The sequence below is a fragment of the Myotis davidii genome, unplaced genomic scaffold (assembly GCF_000327345.1).
Source record: "Myotis davidii unplaced genomic scaffold, ASM32734v1 scaffold199, whole genome shotgun sequence".
Lineage (NCBI taxonomy): Eukaryota > Metazoa > Chordata > Mammalia > Chiroptera > Vespertilionidae > Myotis > Myotis davidii.
This window is the reverse complement of record NW_006290680.1, coordinates 1,736,342-1,753,389: the sequence shown is the minus strand read 5'-3', so window position 1 is coordinate 1,753,389 and position 17,048 is coordinate 1,736,342. Positions and strand designations below refer to the sequence as shown.

At 57.7% G+C, this 17,048-nt stretch overlaps 2 protein-coding genes across 2 annotated transcripts in view; one reads left to right on the top strand and one right to left on the bottom strand.

Moving 5' to 3' along the window:
- Positions 1 to 1,293, top strand: part of EMILIN3 (elastin microfibril interfacer 3) — a 5,974-nt gene extending 4,681 nt beyond the window's left edge. The window contains exon 5 of the mRNA XM_015563944.1: positions 5 to 1,293. Coding sequence (XP_015419430.1) covers positions 5 to 830 — 826 coding nt within the window. The 3' untranslated portion in view covers positions 831 to 1,293. The remainder of the gene's footprint in view (positions 1 to 4) is intronic.
- Positions 1,294 to 1,387: 94 nt separating this feature from the next.
- The window catches only part of LPIN3 (lipin 3), a 16,927-nt gene continuing 1,266 nt past the window's right edge, over positions 1,388 to 17,048 (bottom strand). The window contains exons 2-21 of the mRNA XM_006763755.2: positions 14,497 to 14,638; positions 14,196 to 14,395; positions 12,969 to 13,064; positions 11,720 to 12,000; positions 11,449 to 11,532; positions 10,634 to 10,754; positions 10,192 to 10,465; positions 9,309 to 9,408; positions 9,010 to 9,170; positions 8,539 to 8,632; positions 8,377 to 8,446; positions 6,811 to 6,903; positions 6,690 to 6,733; positions 5,390 to 5,528; positions 4,342 to 4,490; positions 4,075 to 4,161; positions 3,441 to 3,593; positions 3,171 to 3,285; positions 2,993 to 3,096; positions 1,388 to 2,813 (exon numbers count right to left, since the gene is read on the bottom strand). Of these exons, the coding sequence (XP_006763818.1) occupies positions 2,669 to 2,813; positions 2,993 to 3,096; positions 3,171 to 3,285; positions 3,441 to 3,593; positions 4,075 to 4,161; positions 4,342 to 4,490; positions 5,390 to 5,528; positions 6,690 to 6,733; positions 6,811 to 6,903; positions 8,377 to 8,446; positions 8,539 to 8,632; positions 9,010 to 9,170; positions 9,309 to 9,408; positions 10,192 to 10,465; positions 10,634 to 10,754; positions 11,449 to 11,532; positions 11,720 to 12,000; positions 12,969 to 13,064; positions 14,196 to 14,387 (2,502 nt within the window). The 5' untranslated portion in view covers positions 14,388 to 14,395; positions 14,497 to 14,638 and the 3' untranslated portion in view covers positions 1,388 to 2,668. The remainder of the gene's footprint in view (positions 2,814 to 2,992; positions 3,097 to 3,170; positions 3,286 to 3,440; positions 3,594 to 4,074; positions 4,162 to 4,341; positions 4,491 to 5,389; positions 5,529 to 6,689; positions 6,734 to 6,810; positions 6,904 to 8,376; positions 8,447 to 8,538; positions 8,633 to 9,009; positions 9,171 to 9,308; positions 9,409 to 10,191; positions 10,466 to 10,633; positions 10,755 to 11,448; positions 11,533 to 11,719; positions 12,001 to 12,968; positions 13,065 to 14,195; positions 14,396 to 14,496; positions 14,639 to 17,048) is intronic.

Sequence of the window (17,048 nt, the reverse complement as noted above, 5' to 3'; positions counted from 1 at the left end):
ACAGTACCCCACCAGGCAGGCCGGCAGGGCCCCTGGTGCAGACAGAACTCGCTGTGCTGGAGCAACGGCTGGTTTCGCTGGAGACCTCATGTACCCCCAGCACCACCTCAGCTGCTCTGAACAACCTTGTGGCAGAGGTGAAGGCCTGGCAGAGCCAGATGGAGGTCCTTCTCCGCCAGGTGGCCAGCCACACAGCCTTACTCCAGCAGCTCAATGGCACTGTGGCCGAGGTCCAGGGGCAGCTGGCAGAAGCAACGGGCAGCTCACTCCAGGGCGAGATCACCCTGCTCAAGGTCAATCTGAACTCCGTGAGCAAGTCACTCACAGGCCTCAGCGACTCCGTCAGCCAGTACTCCGATGCCTTCTTAGCCACCAACACCTCCCTGGATGAGCGGGAACGCAAGGTGGAGGCCGAGGTCCACGCCATCCAGGAGCAGGTCAGCAGCCAAGGCTCACGGCTTCGAGCTGGCCACAGGCAGGTCCTGAGCCTGCGGGGGGAGCTGGAGCAACTCAAGGCCGGTGTGGCCGATGTGGCTGGCGGGCTGAGCCGCTGCCAGGACACAGCCCAGGAACTCCAGCTGGCAGTGGGCCATTTCGATCAGAGGGTGGCACAAGTGGAGGGTGTGTGTGGGAAGCTGGGCCCAATGGCTGCAGACCTGAACAGCTTGCCCACTGATTCACTCAGGCACAGGGAGGGCCTCTGGGGCCATGTGGATCAGCTGAATCGCACGCTGGCCCAGCACGCACAGGACATCGCCCGCCTCCGGGATGACCTGCTAGATTGCCAAGCCCAGCTGGCTGAGCAGGGGCGGCCAGGGCGGGCCAACTAGGCAGGCTGGACAGGACCCAACACCCAGATCCTACCAACCCTGGGGACATCACCCCAGAGCACAGACCATGCTTCCCAGCCTCCCTTGGCCATTGCAGAGGCCATTTTAGGGGCTACTGAAGGAGCAGTCTTGGTCCAGCTCCACGTGACTGTCTCAGACATCAACACCACTGCTCACTGCCGCACCAACTGGACAGTTCAGGATAGTGGTCACGGCGAGTACAACATGCCTGCAGGCAAGGGTGCACCTAGGAGACCTCACAATCCAGTTTGCCACTTGCCCTTCTGCAGACATGAGTTGGCATATGGGCAAAGACTGCAGGTCCATTCTCAGACAGTGGCCTGTCCACATCTCCCTTTGCCCATGGGCAGTCGGCCCGAGCCCATGGAGGCTCCTGGTTCCTTTGTCCCCTTAGCTTCTCTCCCCTGTCATCTGCAGGAAGGTGCTGCCCATTGGCACTGTCCTCACCCCTGGCAGCTTCACAGATGCTATTTCTGAACCAAGGACCAGAGGCTTCCACCACCACAGGCCCGTCCGGGCAGAACAGAAGCACAGACTCAGGCACGAATTCTCTTTATTCCTTTTGACCCTCCCACAGGGGAGGGCTTAGGGAGCTGTCGCTTCCCAGAGGACAGGATTGGGCCCAGGTGGTCTGTTTGGAGATCCCGTGCAATTTATGCGCTTCCTTCTCTTCCCCAAAGATGTTTTCAGGCACTCTGGGCCCCACGTAGTCCTCTTCTTTTCGTGTGTGTGTGGGGAAATCTTTAGGGCCACTCTCATGTATGTCATGGCCTGAGTGAGGCCAAGCCCTGGGCAGAAGGCCATGGCTGGAGGGAGAGGGCTCCAGCCCTAGTTTCCAGAATCCTTGCAAACCCAGCCCCGCCTGGATGTTCATGAAGTCATGAGGAATTCAGGTAGAACATGACCGAGGAACAATCTGAAAATACAAGCGTTCATCTGGCCCGCACAGTTCCCAGAGACCCCGATGCCTGTCCGCTGAAGCGCCTGGCCTCAGTTTCCCCACGGCCGCAGGGGCCCTCCTGTGCTGTGTTGCAGGTTCCAGTAGCCCTGCCTTCCGGCTTCTCAACATTTGGAATTCTGCCCTCTACGTGGTGCTGTTGGGGGAGGGTGGGCCTGGATTAAAGCTTTTAGCCTTTCTAAACTAAAGGTACTTTCTTCCCCAAAGACAGTGGGAGGGATGACTGCAGCGGATGTCAGTCCTGCTTCCCACAACCCCTTGGGCAAGAGCTTGCTCAGCAGCTGTGTGGGCACTGAACTTGGGGAGGGCGGCAGGCCAACCCCACCTGCTTGGCAGGATTTGGGGCTGCATCCTCAGGGGACATGCTGAGGTGTCTGGCCCCAGAGTTGTGGGAACAGGCCAGGGCTATGTAAGGGTCTGGCCTCAGAGGCTCCCTGAAGGGGTGGGGGGACATTGTGTCCCTCCCAGATGCTAATCTATGCCCCACTGCTGCCGCCAACCTTCCCTGCGCCTACAGCTCTCAAGCCTCAGTGGGGCCTCCCTCTTCTCTCTGTCCCAGCAGGAGTTGAGGCAAAGTCTCAGAGTGATGGGGACAGAGACATCAAGGGTTCGGAGAACACGGCAAGGGCCCAGGTGACAGCCATTTAATTGCCACAGGCCAGCTGAGGCCGGGAACAGCTGCCCCACCCCCTGCAGCTCCGCTGGCAGAGGCAAGAGACAGGATTGGGAGGAGAGAGGTTGCCAACCAGCCCTCATTTCCCCTCTTCTGCGTCCGGTTGGTCCTGTGGCACCCAGCTTCCAACGCCCGATGTCCTGGGATTCCCAGTCAGTTCTGGGCCAGGCCAGGGAGGAAGGGGTGTCAGGCCAGGGTGTCAAGGTCCACAGTGGTCAGTGGCTCCCGCCAGTAGCAGAAGCTGCTGTATTCAGGGTTGGCCAGGTCTGTGCTGGGGCCACGGTCCAAGGGCGGGAAGAGGAGCTCAACCACCTCGCTGAGCCGCTTGTACCTGTGAGCAAAACAGGGCCAGCGCTGAGGGCCTGAACCGCCGCCAGACCACGGCCCCCGTCACATCAGGCCGACTGCACCCCAGAGGCCCCTCTGCAGAGCTGTAATTGGGGCCCAGGCAGAGGCTGGGGTGTGGGGACATGGCAGGGCCTGGGGACACAGGGCAGGGTTTGGCCTCACGTGGATTTGTGGTTCTTCATGGGCTCCTGGATGAGCTCTCCCCGGGGGTTGACTGTGAAGATCCGAGATTCAGGTAGGCCCACCTGCCGGTAGGCAGTGACATCCTGTGGGAGACAGGGAGGGGCTGGTGGGCTGGTGTGGGGAGAGGTGCCTCGGCCCTCAGGGAGGAGACACTCACATTGGGTCTGTTCCCAAAGGCGGCGTAGAAGGGTTGTCCGTGGGGCAGAAACAACTGCTGGATGTCGCTCAGGCAGGCGATCTTGAACACCTCCGGCTTCTTCTCAATCACCTCCCTGGGGAGCCGGGGCCAGGGCAGGGAAGGCAGCCAGGGAGGGGTAGCAATCGGAGGACGGCAGGGTCAGGTGACACAGGCCCAGTGCCGCCTGGGCTGGCAGTGGGCCCGCACCCCTCCTCCAGGGCTGTGGGCTCGTATTGTGCAGGGGGTTACCTGTGCAGGGCGGAGAAGAGGCTGCTGGGAGACAGCAGGATGGGGCCCTTCGGGAGGCCACAGCCCCGCTCGCTCACCCACTGTAGGTAGCCCTTGGTGAGGTCAGCCATGCCAATGGCCCGCGCTGAGCAGTACAGGAACTTGTACCCGTTGCTGGGGGTGGAGACAGGTGGCGCAGAGCCATCAGGGACCAGGGGGCCTGGCCCGGCACAGGGACCGGTGGCACCACCCGTCCTGCCCTTTTGGCTTCAGCCAGCTCAGCTGAAGCCTCTCAACCCAGAGGCCTTTGCAGGGAGCGGTCCAGGAGAACAGCTGGGCAGACCAAGAGGCAGCCTCGGGAGAGGGAGCGTGGACAGTCCCGAGGCCCAGGAGGACCGAGATGGACAAGGGTGTGAGCAAGTCCGCAGACTTCCTCTGGAGCATGAAGTCCAGCAGTCAGACCCAGACCCCAGGGGAGGAGTCTTCCTCAGGAGGACTGGTGGGCGGGTCTCAGCACTCCAGCGACACGGCCCAGCTTCTTCCTCTCTGGGCCCTGCCGGTCCCCAAGCCGGGCTCCCCAGGGCCGAGGCTATGGCGGCCTAAACTGTCCTGTGCCTCCCTCCCTCCCTGCCCCTGCCCCAGTCCCAGGACTCACAGGTGGATTTTGTGGTAGAGACTCGTGATGCCCTGGTGCGTCCAGTCTTTCCCCAGCTGGGGCAGAATGTGGCCCAGAGCGTCCGACCTAGATCCCAGAGGAGGGGTCACTCCAAGGCAGCCTCATGTGGCCCTCCTGTTCCATGCATGGGGCCCAGCTCCCAGCCCCACAATGGTGCAGGGGGCCTCTCTCCCTGGCCCCTGCCCCCCCAGCACAGAGGGAGGCACATTTCCAGGCCCCCCCTCTCCCCCACCAACCAGGCCTCACTTGGTGATGGTACCATCGATGTCCGAGATGACCACCTTGTCGTCCCACTTCCACAGGTAGATGGTGGCCCTGCAGCGGCAGGTACCCTGGTACTGGGTTGTCACGCTGAAGACCACATCGTTGGCACCTTCTTGCAGGTTCAACTGCCGCTGGGGCCGGGAAAAGGTGGGGGGAGCTGTGATCAGCCTCAGCCCGGCACTGTCCACCCCTGGTCACCCCAAACTGTGGCCTTCAATCCCCAGGCCTCTCCTTCCCAGCTCAGAGAACCTGCCTGAATCCATCAGAGAGCCACGTGGGCAGAGGGTGGCCCGACGAGGCAGTGAGGGAGTGCTGGTGCGGCCCGCACAGTGCCGGGCACAGGAGCCCTAACCTCCCTCTGTGTTCCTTTGGGGTGAAGCTCGAGGACAAAGCCTGGCCCGAGGCTCCCACTCACCTTTCTCAGGTCAGCCCCAAGGCTGGCATTGCCCTTGACAGGGAGACACCTCATGTACAGGAAGGCCCTTTGGGGATCATCACAGGCAGCCCCTGCCTGGGGCTAGGATACCTGTGACATCCCCAAAGAGAGACCCTAGCCCTTTGCTTGGTCCATAGAGAAGGATCAGGGCAGCTCAGCCACAGCCGGTGTGAGTCCTGGTACCACACAGGTGGCAGCTGCTCTGTACCAGACCGGCCAGGCCCCCGGGCACCTCCCTGGCCATGGAGTCATACTCAGAGAGAAAACTTCCTTCCTTCAGGAGCCACCCGTTACTGAGCTCAAAGATGCGAATCCAGGGCCAATCTGAAGGGCTGTCATCAACGTTTGCTTCCAAGGACTAGAGTGGAGCCAGCCCACCCACTGCAGGTTGATATTGTAGGCCTAGCGAGGGCCTCTCCAGTGAGGGCATTTGACAGAGAAATGGACTGGCAAGTAAAGGAGTGAGCCCCCTGCCCCTGGAGGTATTCAAGCAGAGGCTGTTCGGCTGCCAAGGGCTTGGATTCTGGGCTTTAGTGACTGTGGGGCTCTGTGGCAGAGTTATCACCACCCCCACCATCCCACATGGACACTTACAATCTGATCAGAGGAGAGGCGGAGGGACTTCTTGTAGGCAGGAGAGTAGGCTGGAGGCAAGGTCGGCAGGGAGGGAGCCTCCAGGATGACAGGGCTCTCCGGGGCGTCATCCTCGCTGCTCAGGACATCGGTCTTCTCCCTGTGGGCAGCGCAGCTCTCAGGCACCTCCGCCAGACGAAGGCACTGCACTCCTAGTAGACACCCCTCCACCCAGGCCACAGGGAGCCTGGGCCTGTCCCTGCCCCTCCAGAGACGACCCAGGGGACCAGAAACCCCTCCCTCTAGGTGCCACCCATTTTGGGGGTGGTAGCAGACTAAGGATGTGGGCCGGCAGGCTAGACCCAGAAAGGTGGTGGCAGAGCCGGAGCCAGGGCCCGGGCTCTCAGCCCTCAGTGCCTCTCCACAGCCAGGAGGCCAGACCTGCCTCGAGATATATTTACCTGAAAACCCAGAAATGTGTTTTAGGGTTTACGCCCAACCTTACCTGCTTTGGCTTCAGTTGATTCACCTTGGCCACCCTCCGCCCCCCTCCCCCAGATCCATTTTTGTTCATCATTTATGTTGATCATTATATCCCACATATGAGTGAGATTTCTTTTTTAATTGATTTCAGGAAGGGAAGGGGGGAGAGATAGAAACATCAATGATGAGAGAGAATCATTGATCAGCTGCCTTCTGTATGCCCCACACTGGGGACAAGCTGCAACCTAGGCATGTGCCCCGACCAGGAATCAAACCACAACCTCCTGGTTCATAGGTTGATGCTGAAACACTGAACCACACTGGCCAGGCTTTGGGAGCCCTTTTTTGGAATGTGGAAGTAGACCCTTTGGATCATGTTGTACTAGCTATTATGATGAGTTCGGTTTTTTTTGTATCCCTGTTCTTCTGCCTTATTAATATATTTCGTTCTCTCCATTTTTCTTTTAGACAGAAAATATGTTGTGGGCCCCCACCCTGAACCTTGAGCTTTCTAGCTCAGTTCAGAGGTAAAAAAGGAAGCAAGATCAGCCGGTCCCTGGCGGAGAGGAGGCCCTGCCCTCCTTAATACAGTAACCCCTCGTCTGGGCCAGGGGTCCAGGCACCTATTCCAGCTCTGCCATTTCTCGGCTGTGGGACCTTTGGTATATCTCTAAGTCTCAGTTTTCCCCTCTGTGAAATGGGGGCATTTCTCAGGAGAAAGAAAGGCTGTAGGAGTGATTAGGGAGTGACAGAGAACCCTGGCTGGGGGAGGGGTGCCTGCACCACTGGGACCCTCCAACAGCAATCCTCCCCAAACCCAGCCAAGAGAGCAACTCACCCCCGTGCCTCCCTGGCTGTGGTCTTCTCCCTCGGGGCACTTCTCTATGGGAAGAACATCCATCCAGTGAACAGTGAGCTCCTGCCTGGGCTGACCCCACCCTGGGACCGTGACCACCCACCTCCTCGGCCGGGAAGTCCCTGCGTCGCCAGGAAAACCACCACCGCCCACCCTTCCTGGGCATTTTCTCCTTCTCCAGCTTGTCCACGGTGCTCTGTGGGCAGATAAAGGCCATGGCATTTCCCCCGGCATCACACAAATCCACCTTAGACTGCCCTTGGGGCCACCGTAAGCCCGGGGCCTGGGGCTGACCTTCAAGCAAGGTGCTGCCAACATTGGAGGCCAAGGGAGCATACCCACCACCATCCTGGGTTTCGTGTAAGTAAGCACAGGAGACCAAGGGCCACTCCATCCCAGCCCTGAACCCTGCCTCTGGCCCAGCCTCAGCCTGGCTTCTAAAGCTGGTGGGTCAGTTTCTCCGGAGTAGCTGAAGGCAGTCTTGTGGGAGTTTCTCAAGATCTGGTACTCCCTGCATGAAGCCACCAAGTGACAGCAGGAAGGACAGCCTAGGGCCAGTCCTCCCCGCAACCTCCAAGACCAACACAGGCAACTTGTAAGGTCAGTGATTCTATCCCATAAACGCGCCCTCTGTACGTTATCATGCCTGTCTGGTGGGGGTAGCATGAGCTTGTGGAAAATACTGATTAGATCTGTGCTTCCTACAAACACAGAATGGCGCACCCACGCCAGGAGGACATGGGCTTGGCGTGGGTCGGCCAGGGTGCCCACTTGAGCCGGGAACAGGCTGAGGCAGTCTCCCAGGGACCTCAATGGTGGGTATGTGTCCAGGTGAGGACAGTCAAGCAGGAGAGTGACCCTCCTCCTTCTCACAGGCTGTGGTACTAGCTCAGCACCAGAGCCAGCCAGAGGATGGAGCTCAGCATCACCAAAGGGAGGCACCAGCTGTCTACGTCTGGTTAGTGATCTTTAGGCAACTCTAATCAAATGGAGAACAACAGACCAGGTCAGGGCCCTGGACCACTTCCAGAAGGGCAGAAGGGGCAGGTGCAGGGCAGGACAGGGTGGAGGCTCAAGGAGGGACTAACGAGGCTGGGTTCCTTCCCACCTCTGAGCATCCGTACATGCTGTTCCTGCCAAGGCTTACTCATCTTTCCCATCTCTGCCCAGGAAGTACTTGCTCAGCAAACTTCCCTGTTGAGGCTCTCAAAGCAACCCAGACCTCTCCTTCCCAATACTCACAATTGAATTTTACATTCACCTGGCTGAGTCTTTAACTGTCTTTCTTTGAGGGCATGACTGCCCCTGGCACATAGTAGGTACATAACAAATGTGTGCTGATAGAGCGGGCAAACACCTGCAGCCCAGCCTCAGAGGTTCTCAGGGTCAGGTGAGGAGTGGTTGTTTACCCCCCTCTGGTTTGTCCTGAGCTCCTTTGAAGTAAAGTCCAAATCCAGTGGGATTCAGCTACGCCAGGAAACCAGGGAAGGGGTTGGCTCTGTCCACACAGAAGGGAGGAGGCTTCAGGGGTCTCCTCTCCCAGAGTGGGTCTTGCAATCCGCCAGCCCCAGGCCCATCTCTGCCCACCCTCCACTTCCTGGCTAAGGGCCCCCTACCCTGAGGCCATGGCCACTTTCCCCAGGAGGCCCAGTGGTGCTCTAACCATTACCTTGGGCAAGTTCTTCTGAAAGGCTTGGAGGGAGAGGACCATGGGGGCAGCCACAGCCCAGTTATAGTGCCTGGAGGGACAGAACAGGGTGTAGGAGCTGCAGGGCCATGAAGGAGGCAGGGTGACTCCTGTGGCAGCCAGCAGCCCAGCCCTGGTACTTACTTCTCATTGATTTTCACCACCAGGTTTGGGTCGTCCAAGAGGCCAGGGTTTTGGACGAGGTCCTGGTAGGAGACTATGTGCTTGTTGAACTTCTCTGGGCACAGAGGCAGAGAGTGAGGGGAGAGGCAGATACATCCCGCATGACCCACTGCCCTAGTCTCTCCGGGTCCCTCCGCACTCTACCACTCAGGCCTCGCACAGGGCTCCTCCCTTCCTGTGGTTTTGCACCTGCCATTCCCACCCCAGGCACTGGCCATCCTGGACTCACAGGATAAGCCACAGCTAAGCCTCCGGCCTTGGTTTCAGGGGGCCTTGGGAATGCCCCATCCTTGCTGGCTGAATGTGGGCTCCACAGGGCAGAGAATGCAGGGAGCCTGGCCAGCCTCACCCCTCGACTGTCAAACCTTCTGGGGTCCTCCCTGCTCTCCCCAGCTAAGGCCAATCCTTAGAAGGGCTCGTGGTTGGACATACCCAGGGAAATGTCCCGGCTGTCAGCCAATCCTCCACAGAGAGACAGCACTATCGTGTCCACTGTATCCGAAGTGGGTTCTGGTTCCTGTTCGGGGTTGGGGTCCCCCATTGGCTTCTGGCTACCGGGTTCACTCCACCTCCTGGGCCCCAGCCCACAGTCACTGTGAGGAAAAGGGGTCAGCAGTGACATGAATACAAGGAGGCTGGAAGGAGGGCCTCACCCCTCTCAAGCCCCTGACAGCCAACCCCTGGCCCTACCGGTCCTGATCCCAAGCCACTAGCACCCAGAACCCAGGCACCTCTTGGGGAAGTAAAGGGCTGCATTCTCAGAGTCCAGAGAGGACAAGTCATCCAGGTAGATGTCGCTGGGGCCCAGGTGCTGGCTTCTCTTCAGGGAGCCTGAGGGCGGAGGAGATGACATTTGCTATAGACCCAGCACGTGCTCAGTCGTGTGAGCAGTATGAGGCCCCCTTCTCTTGGAGCACCTAAAGCAGCACTGTCCGGTAGACTTTCTATGATGCTAGAAATGTCTTATGTCAGCAAGTCCAGTCCAGTAGCCAACAGCCACAGGTGACCATCAGCACACTTAAAATGTGGTGTGCTGGAGAAATGGCATTTTTAAAATGTGACTTAGTTGTAATTTTGAATAGCCAGGTGTATCCAGTGACTACCCAGTGCCTTCCCGTGCACTCAGAATAATCCCTGCTGATGACCCGAGAATGTCCAGCCCTGCTCATCTCCCGCCCTCCTCTGCCAACCCTCTCCCCGGTCTCGCTCAAGACACACCAGCTGCCTCCGTTCCTAAACATGAAACCTCTCCCCTATCTCATGGCCTTGAAACATGCTATTCCCTCTGCCTAGAACTCTCTTCCCCTGATCCTCACTTGCCTAGGTCTTCACTGTTCACGTCTCAGCTCAAACATCACCCACCTGCAGAGGACTTCCTGACCACATGATCTAGGCAGCCCCGTCCCCCCCAGTGAACGGTAACATTCCACACCATCCCTGTAACATTCTTCCTGGCTTTTGTATGCATTATCTGTCTGCCCCCCCATGAGGGCTGGTGTCAAACACAATGCCAGGCACACAGTAGGTGCTCAAAACATGCCTGATGTCCCAGAGTCCACTCCGGAGGTCACGTGAGGCCAGGGAAGCATTGGGGGGTGTCCAGCCATCACTCACCTTTCCTCTTGGAGAACCCCTCTGGCGGCCCAGTGGGAGCCGGACCCTCCAGAGCGGCCCAGCTCCATGATTTTGAGGCAGGAGAGAGACCCGCATCCCCGGATCTCTGAGTCTTGTTTTTTTCTCTCTCGGGGGCAGGGAGAGGGGGACCCATCAGAGTGGGCACCTCCGTGTCAGGCCGAAGGTCAGGGGCGCTGGGCTCTCCCTGAGCTGAGGCTGCTCCAGTGCTGCCATCGGGGACCACTGAGGACATGGGCCTCTCAGCTTTGGCCACCTTCAGTCAAACAAATGGGAAGGATGTGGGCAGGGCCGATGCAGGGGCTGCCTCCCACACCCCACAAGGCCTTGGGAAGGTGGCCGCAGTCTCAGTCACTCCAGTCCTCATCCTCAGGGCCATGGAGCCCCGAAAGGCATGGATGGGGGATGGCACAGAGGAACTCACCTTAGGCAGCCTCCCCCAGGCCCACTGCATGTGCGACTCAGCTCTCAGGGGGCTGGGCTCCGGGGTCTTCACCTCCAGCTCCGAGTCACTCTTAGGGGATGTTAGCCCTTCCGACGAAAGTGCCTGGGGAAAATATTTGCAAAACATATTTATGCTTGTGTTGCATCCCCAGAATATATAAAGGATATATTAATATATAAAGAACTCCCAACAAATCAATAATAAGAAGGCAGTCCAGTAAAAAAAAGGGGGGGAGGGGCAAGTTTGTGACTGCTTAATGCAGGGGTCCTCGAACTTTTTAAACAGGGGGCCAGTTCACTGTCTCTCAGACAGTTGGAGGGCCGGACTATAGTTTAAAAAAAAAACAAAACTATGCACAAATTCCTATGCACACTGCACATATCTTATTTTGAAATAAAAAAACAAAATGGGAACAAATACAATATTTGTATTTGCATGTGGCCCGCGGGCTGTAGTTTGAGGACCCCTGGCTTAATGGGTATAGGATTCCCATTTGGAGTGATGAAAAAATTCTGGAACTAAATATGGATTGTCTTTGATGGTGGCACAACATCACGAATTTATTAGATGCCATTGAATTGTGCACTTTACTCTGACTAAAATGGTAAATTTTATGTTATGTGCATGTCACCACAATATTTTTAAATGGACAAACAACTTAAACACTTTACAAAGGAGATATACAAGTGGCTGGTAAACACATTAAATGTATTCTAAGTCATTATTTATTAGAAAAATGTAAATGGAAACCACCTTGGTGTTGAGTCCCCCCTGCGGCCCCCCTGGATTCTCACCTGGTCTGGGAGGGCCACTCGCCATCGGAGTAGGGGTAGATGTCTGTAGGCGGTGACGAGGACTCCTCTTCCAACTGGATATTGCTGAGGGGCCACAGGGAAAGAAATGGTCACTGACAGCACAGGGCATGGGAGCCTGGACGTCAGGGGCTTGGGGAGGTGAAGCAACTAAAGCCCAGAGAGGTCAAGGCCCTCGCCTAGGGTCACACAGCACCAGCAGAGGAAACAGTGCTTGAACCCAGGTTGGCATCCTCACACCCGTGGCCCCAACCTGGTCTCCACACACCCTGTGGTCTCCAGCCTCGGCTTCTCCAGCAGGGACAGCTCACTCTCAGCTCCTGCCTCCAGCTCCTCAGAACTAGAATCGTCCGCCACCGTGTCCTCCTTCCACCTGGGTTTCCTCCTACGAAGCCTCTTCTTCCTTCCCGTGGAGGCCGCACCCATGATGATGGGCTCGGATTCGCTGGCTGTGCCCAGCTGGGAGTCCGAGGGGAACCCAGACAGGCCTCCCCAAGGTAAGGGTGACGTGCACAGGCGGGGAGGCACGTGTTCCTGCGGAGAAGATCAGAGGCTACAGCTCAGGGGGACCGCTCTGGTCACCGGGCATCCTGAGCCCTGCCAGTGTCTCAGGCCCTGCAGTGAGCTCATTTGGGGTCAGGAAGACAGGCATGGAGGCTGGACAGAGGTGGCAGCAGCCTGGCCTTGTAACTCTGCTGGCCTCGGAGCTCCCTCAGAGGTAAAGCAGCCCTAACCCCAGGGGCTGCCTGCATCCCTGGCAGCCCAGGGTGTGGCCCACACTGTCTGGACAGACCTGGGCATCAGCCTCTCATCGTCTCTGCCCACACCTGCCCCAGTAAACGCCTACTTCCCTTTTAAGACTTAGCCAGGCATCACCTCCTCCAGGAAGTTTGCCCTGACTATTCTCCGCCGCGGTTCCAACCCCCTTCACCGTAATGACTAAAGGGTTTCATCAGCCACTATTTACGTGTCTGTCTCCCAGGCTTGTCTGGGAACCTCCTTTGAAGCAGGGGTCACCCCTCACCTGAGTTCGCTGCAGTGTCTGGCACAGGGCTCAGTTAAAGTTTGTCAAGCTCAAACTATTTAAACACCTCTGCTGGCTCGTGCTGGGCCTGCCTCCCTCGGCAAACACCCCTCTCTTCTTCCTCCCCCCTCGCACTTCCATGTTCCAGCTGCACTGAGCCGGCCCCAGATCCAGAACAAGCCATCTCATGCTCTTCAGCCCCAGCCACGCCTCAGCTCCCTCCTTTTCACCCTTCAGGGACCAGCTCAAGTGTTCTCTTCTGAGAAACCTTCCCCAACTTTCCCTGGTGAGTAAGTCAGCCCTCGTCCCCTCCCCATCCCCCAAATCCTACCCAGGCTCCAGTAGCAGATCATGAGTGCCAGCACTAACCCCTCCCCTGCATCGGACCCTTGCTGACAGTGACAAACCCCAAGGACCCGCCCAGAGGGGGCACTAGTGCAGGGCAGGGGCAGGTGCTGTCAAGGACAGAGGTACTTACCTCATCACTCTCCAGCTCCTGGACAAAGAAGGCCTCCCCGCTGTCCCCCAGCTTCATGTGCAAGTCCACGGGCTCCCCATTGATCTCGATGTCCACCTGTAGCAGGGCATGATGGGCCGTGGGGCGCATGATCCCCGCCGTCTGCCCTCACTCCCACACTCTAGTCCACTGGGGCGCTGGCCTCCCAGCGGGTCCGGGTGATGGGCTCCCTGCTGCTCCCCCCGCCCCAACCCTGCATTTGCTGGAACTGTCTCCCCAGCCCTTAGTGTCCCGGGCTGCCTGCTCCCCTCTCTGAGGGTCGCTGCCTCCTCGGAGAGGCTGGCTGAGCCTCCGTGCCCCTCCCCCAACACACTTCCCCCTTCTCGAGGCTTTGAGGCATGTATCATGGTCTCCGTATCCTTATTTATGCTTTGGTTTCTGTGTTCCTCTCTCACACAGCCCATGAGAACAAGGACGTGATTCATCTTGTCACTGTTGAGTCCCCAGCCCCAGGGCAGTGCTCGACCAACAATGGTAAGAATGACCACTTCCTAGGCACTTGCATCACGTTTTATTCTAGACGATCTTGTTTCATCTTCACAGCCTCCCCTTGCAGCCACTCCGGTCATTATTCTCACTTTACAGATGAGGAAACTGAGGCTGGGAGGGGCTCAGCAATTCTCTGGGAAGCAGCCAAAGGAGGCTGTGAACCCAGAGCCTAGTTCTTAACCACAAGGCACTATTCTATCTCCCACAAGGTTACGCTGTGACTCTGGACAGTTCACAGTCGTGCGAAGGGGTCTGGGCCCACCACACCCCCTTTCACACACCAGAGCCCAGTGACAACAGTGCAGGTTTCCTAAGGGAGAGGAACGAACCTCTGAGGGTCACCCCCAGGCCTGGCCCGGGGACGGTGTTAGCACCTCCTATCAAATCACCAGGCAGAAGACACCACTTGCATAGGGGAAGCCACTTACGAGAACACACGGGTAAGGTCTGAGTAGGCTGAAGGGTTACTCAGCTTCAGGTCTGATGGCTCCACTACGCTGCTTTTAGGGGAAAACAGGAACCCTTGGACCAAAGCCCCAAACTAACCTAAAACCATTAAAGGAAATACAGAAGGCAGGAAGCCTGTTCAGAGGACAGCTCCCCACCTCAGGGAGGCCTGGGTGCTCTCCTGGGACTGCGGTGGCGGCCCCCGCCTCAAAGCCCACCCAGCCGTGGCCCTCGGCAGCGGCCAGCACTCACCACCTTCTCCCGGGACCGCAGGACACCCAGCTTGCCGAAGCGCACGTGGAAGGGCGAGCACTGGAAGGAGCCGTCCACCTGCTCCACCACCAGCACATCGATGCAACCACTCAGTGTGGCCGGGTTCAGGCCCTGGTACAGCTCCTTCACCGTCCCAAACACGGTCCCCGCCAGCTGGCCCACGTAGTTCATGGCTGGGGCTGGCAAAGGGAGGCAGTGCTGGGACCACGGCCTGGTGTCAGCCCCTCCGTGGGGAGACTTTGCATCTTGACCCCCCAACCCTCCGGGTGCCCTGGCTTACAGTGTGTCGCCCTCAGAGCGCCTTCGAAGTCACAGAATGGGAGGTGTGCCAGCAGACGTGGGTTCTAGCTCTGGCTCACCTACTGAGCAGCCATGAGGCTCCTGGACAGCTGCCTCCCTTCTCCAGGTGCCGATGCCCACATCTGTGAAATGAGGGCGCAGGGTAAGGCGACCTGGGGTTCTCTGAGCCTCTAAATGCCATGAGTAATGATAATGACCACAGTGCTCAGTGACAGGGCGCATTTCCTCTTCACAACAACTACAAGCTTGGCCGAGTGGGTGTCATTATTCCTGTTTACAGACAAGCCAGGTGAGGCTCAGAGAGGCGGAGTGAATTGCCCGGGATCTCACAACTAGGAAGGAGAGGAGCGGAGATTTGAGCCCCAGAACCCTAGGTGGCCCAACTGTGGGAATAGGAGGAAGCAGGCACCCCTCCCTGGAGTCCATGGGGGCAGCCTCAGGACATTTCAGGCCCTGGCCCCTGTGGGTAACAGGCAACAGCCCTACAGGCTGATATCCTCCCAGTAAATAAGGGGACAGGAGTCTCAATTTTTCCACCTGAGAAATGGGTTCCGCTGTCTTGCTGCCTCCTGGTCCTAGGAATTGGAAGGGGCCTTGCTGGTCCATTGCGGCTGATTTGTGAGGTACCAGGGGTGGGAGCACCGCAGGTGCCTAAGGCTCTGCCCAGCTCTCTTCCTGGGTTCATCTCCTTATAGCTGTGGGTGGAGGGAGCTCCCAGATTAAGGCTCCAACTACAAGTCCTTCCCAGTTTCCTTAGGAGGATGAGAGGTCCATCCACGGCCCCCAGCTGACCCCGGTGTCTGTAGGCCATCGTTCTCAGGCCCGACCCCCAGTCCTCAGGGCACTATTCAGGCCCAGGACTGGCCCGTGGCACCAAAGCTCTCCTCCTTCCCCGGCCAGACCTGTCCCTCCAGCTTTCCCACGCCAGGCACAGCTCGGTGAGCTAGAAGCAGGAGGTCGTGGCCACCAAAGAGAAAAACCATGAGAGCCGCCTCCACGCTGGCATGGTGCCGGTCTGCCAACATCAGCTCATTGCCGTCCCCGTCCCCGCTGGCCAGGCCAGTGGCCCACTGCCCTCTGGCTGCCAGGACACAGGCCATCGGCTTCCACAGGGCACTTCCTCTCTCAGACCCTGAATCAGAATTCCTGGAGGACCGCCTGCCATGCAAGACCAACCTTCAAAGAAGTTAAGTGATTTATCCAAACTCTATTAAGCTAAGAGGCCATAGATGGGGCGAAGGGGTGATGACTCATATCCTGGTTTCCTGACTCCATGCCATGGTTCCTTCCACTCCTCGGTCCACAGTTGTCTGCGGAGAGAGCAGCCCGGCCCACAGCCCCCTCTGTGCAGCCCTGAAATACCTTGCCACTCAAAGTGTGCTCCATCCCCAGCAGCACCAGCGTCACCTGGGAGCTTGTGAGAAGTGTAGAGCTTCACAAACAAAAGGTACAATTTCAATTGCTAAAGTGAAAATGGAGATAAAACGAAGATCTTTGGACCCTGAGCATGCCACTCAAGTGTAATAAATATTTTATCAACAATGCAACAATGTGAAAATTTCCACTTTGGTGTCTCCCCACCTAACACCAAACTGAGCATAGGTCTGGGGAGACAGACAAACTGACAAGGCAGACATGTGGTGGGCAGGACTCTAGACCACTGTGCCCAGGAAAAGCAGAGAGGACGCTAGAAGCCACCAGAAATAAAGGAACAACCATGGGAGGGGCAGACCCGGGCTGGGAGCGAAGGTCTGCCCAGCTGGAGGGAGGCCCGAGCCTGAGCTATCTGCCCTGCTGAGGGCAAAGGAGCTTGAGGCTAAGGGGAGGGGTGAAGCGTGAGCTGGACCAAGTACAGGGTTGCTCACCTTTGGAATCATTGATAACTGAATCTGGATAATTCTTTGCTGAGGGGGAACTGTAGGATGGTTAGCAGCATCCCTGGTCTCTACCCACTAGATACCAAGAGCAGCACCTCCACCAGCTGTGACAATCAAATTGTCTCTAAACATTATCAAAATCGGCCGTGGTTGGGAGCCACTGAGGGTAGTAGAAAGTGCCGAACAGCAGAGATGTCACCCAGGGGATTGTCCTGGGTGCTCTACCCACGCAATGTCCTTAGGCAAGAACTTTGCTGGCCTCACTTTCCCCTTCTAGGAAACAAGGCCTCAATTTCTCAAACCCTTCTCAGCCTAGAATTCATTCCTCAGTATGTTCTCCCACCCACGAATGGAGGCCCCCACATCTGTCTGCTCAGCATTTGGAGGGATTCCTGTGAGCCAGGCTCCGGCTGCCTTCCCTTACCTGCACCCATCCCTGAAGGCATCTCCTCTCCCCAGGACCCAGCCTTGAGTCTTTCCCAGATGGAGGGAAGCTCTGTTTGGCTCCCCTATGTCACCCTTCACCTCGAACTAACATCTAAAATTAAATACTTCGCCCCCCGCCCCCCAACGAGGTCAGCTGAATTTCTCTCAGGACTCATGGGTACCCCCAATAAACCTCTGAATCCCATTCCCCAATTTTCTGCTCATCTGG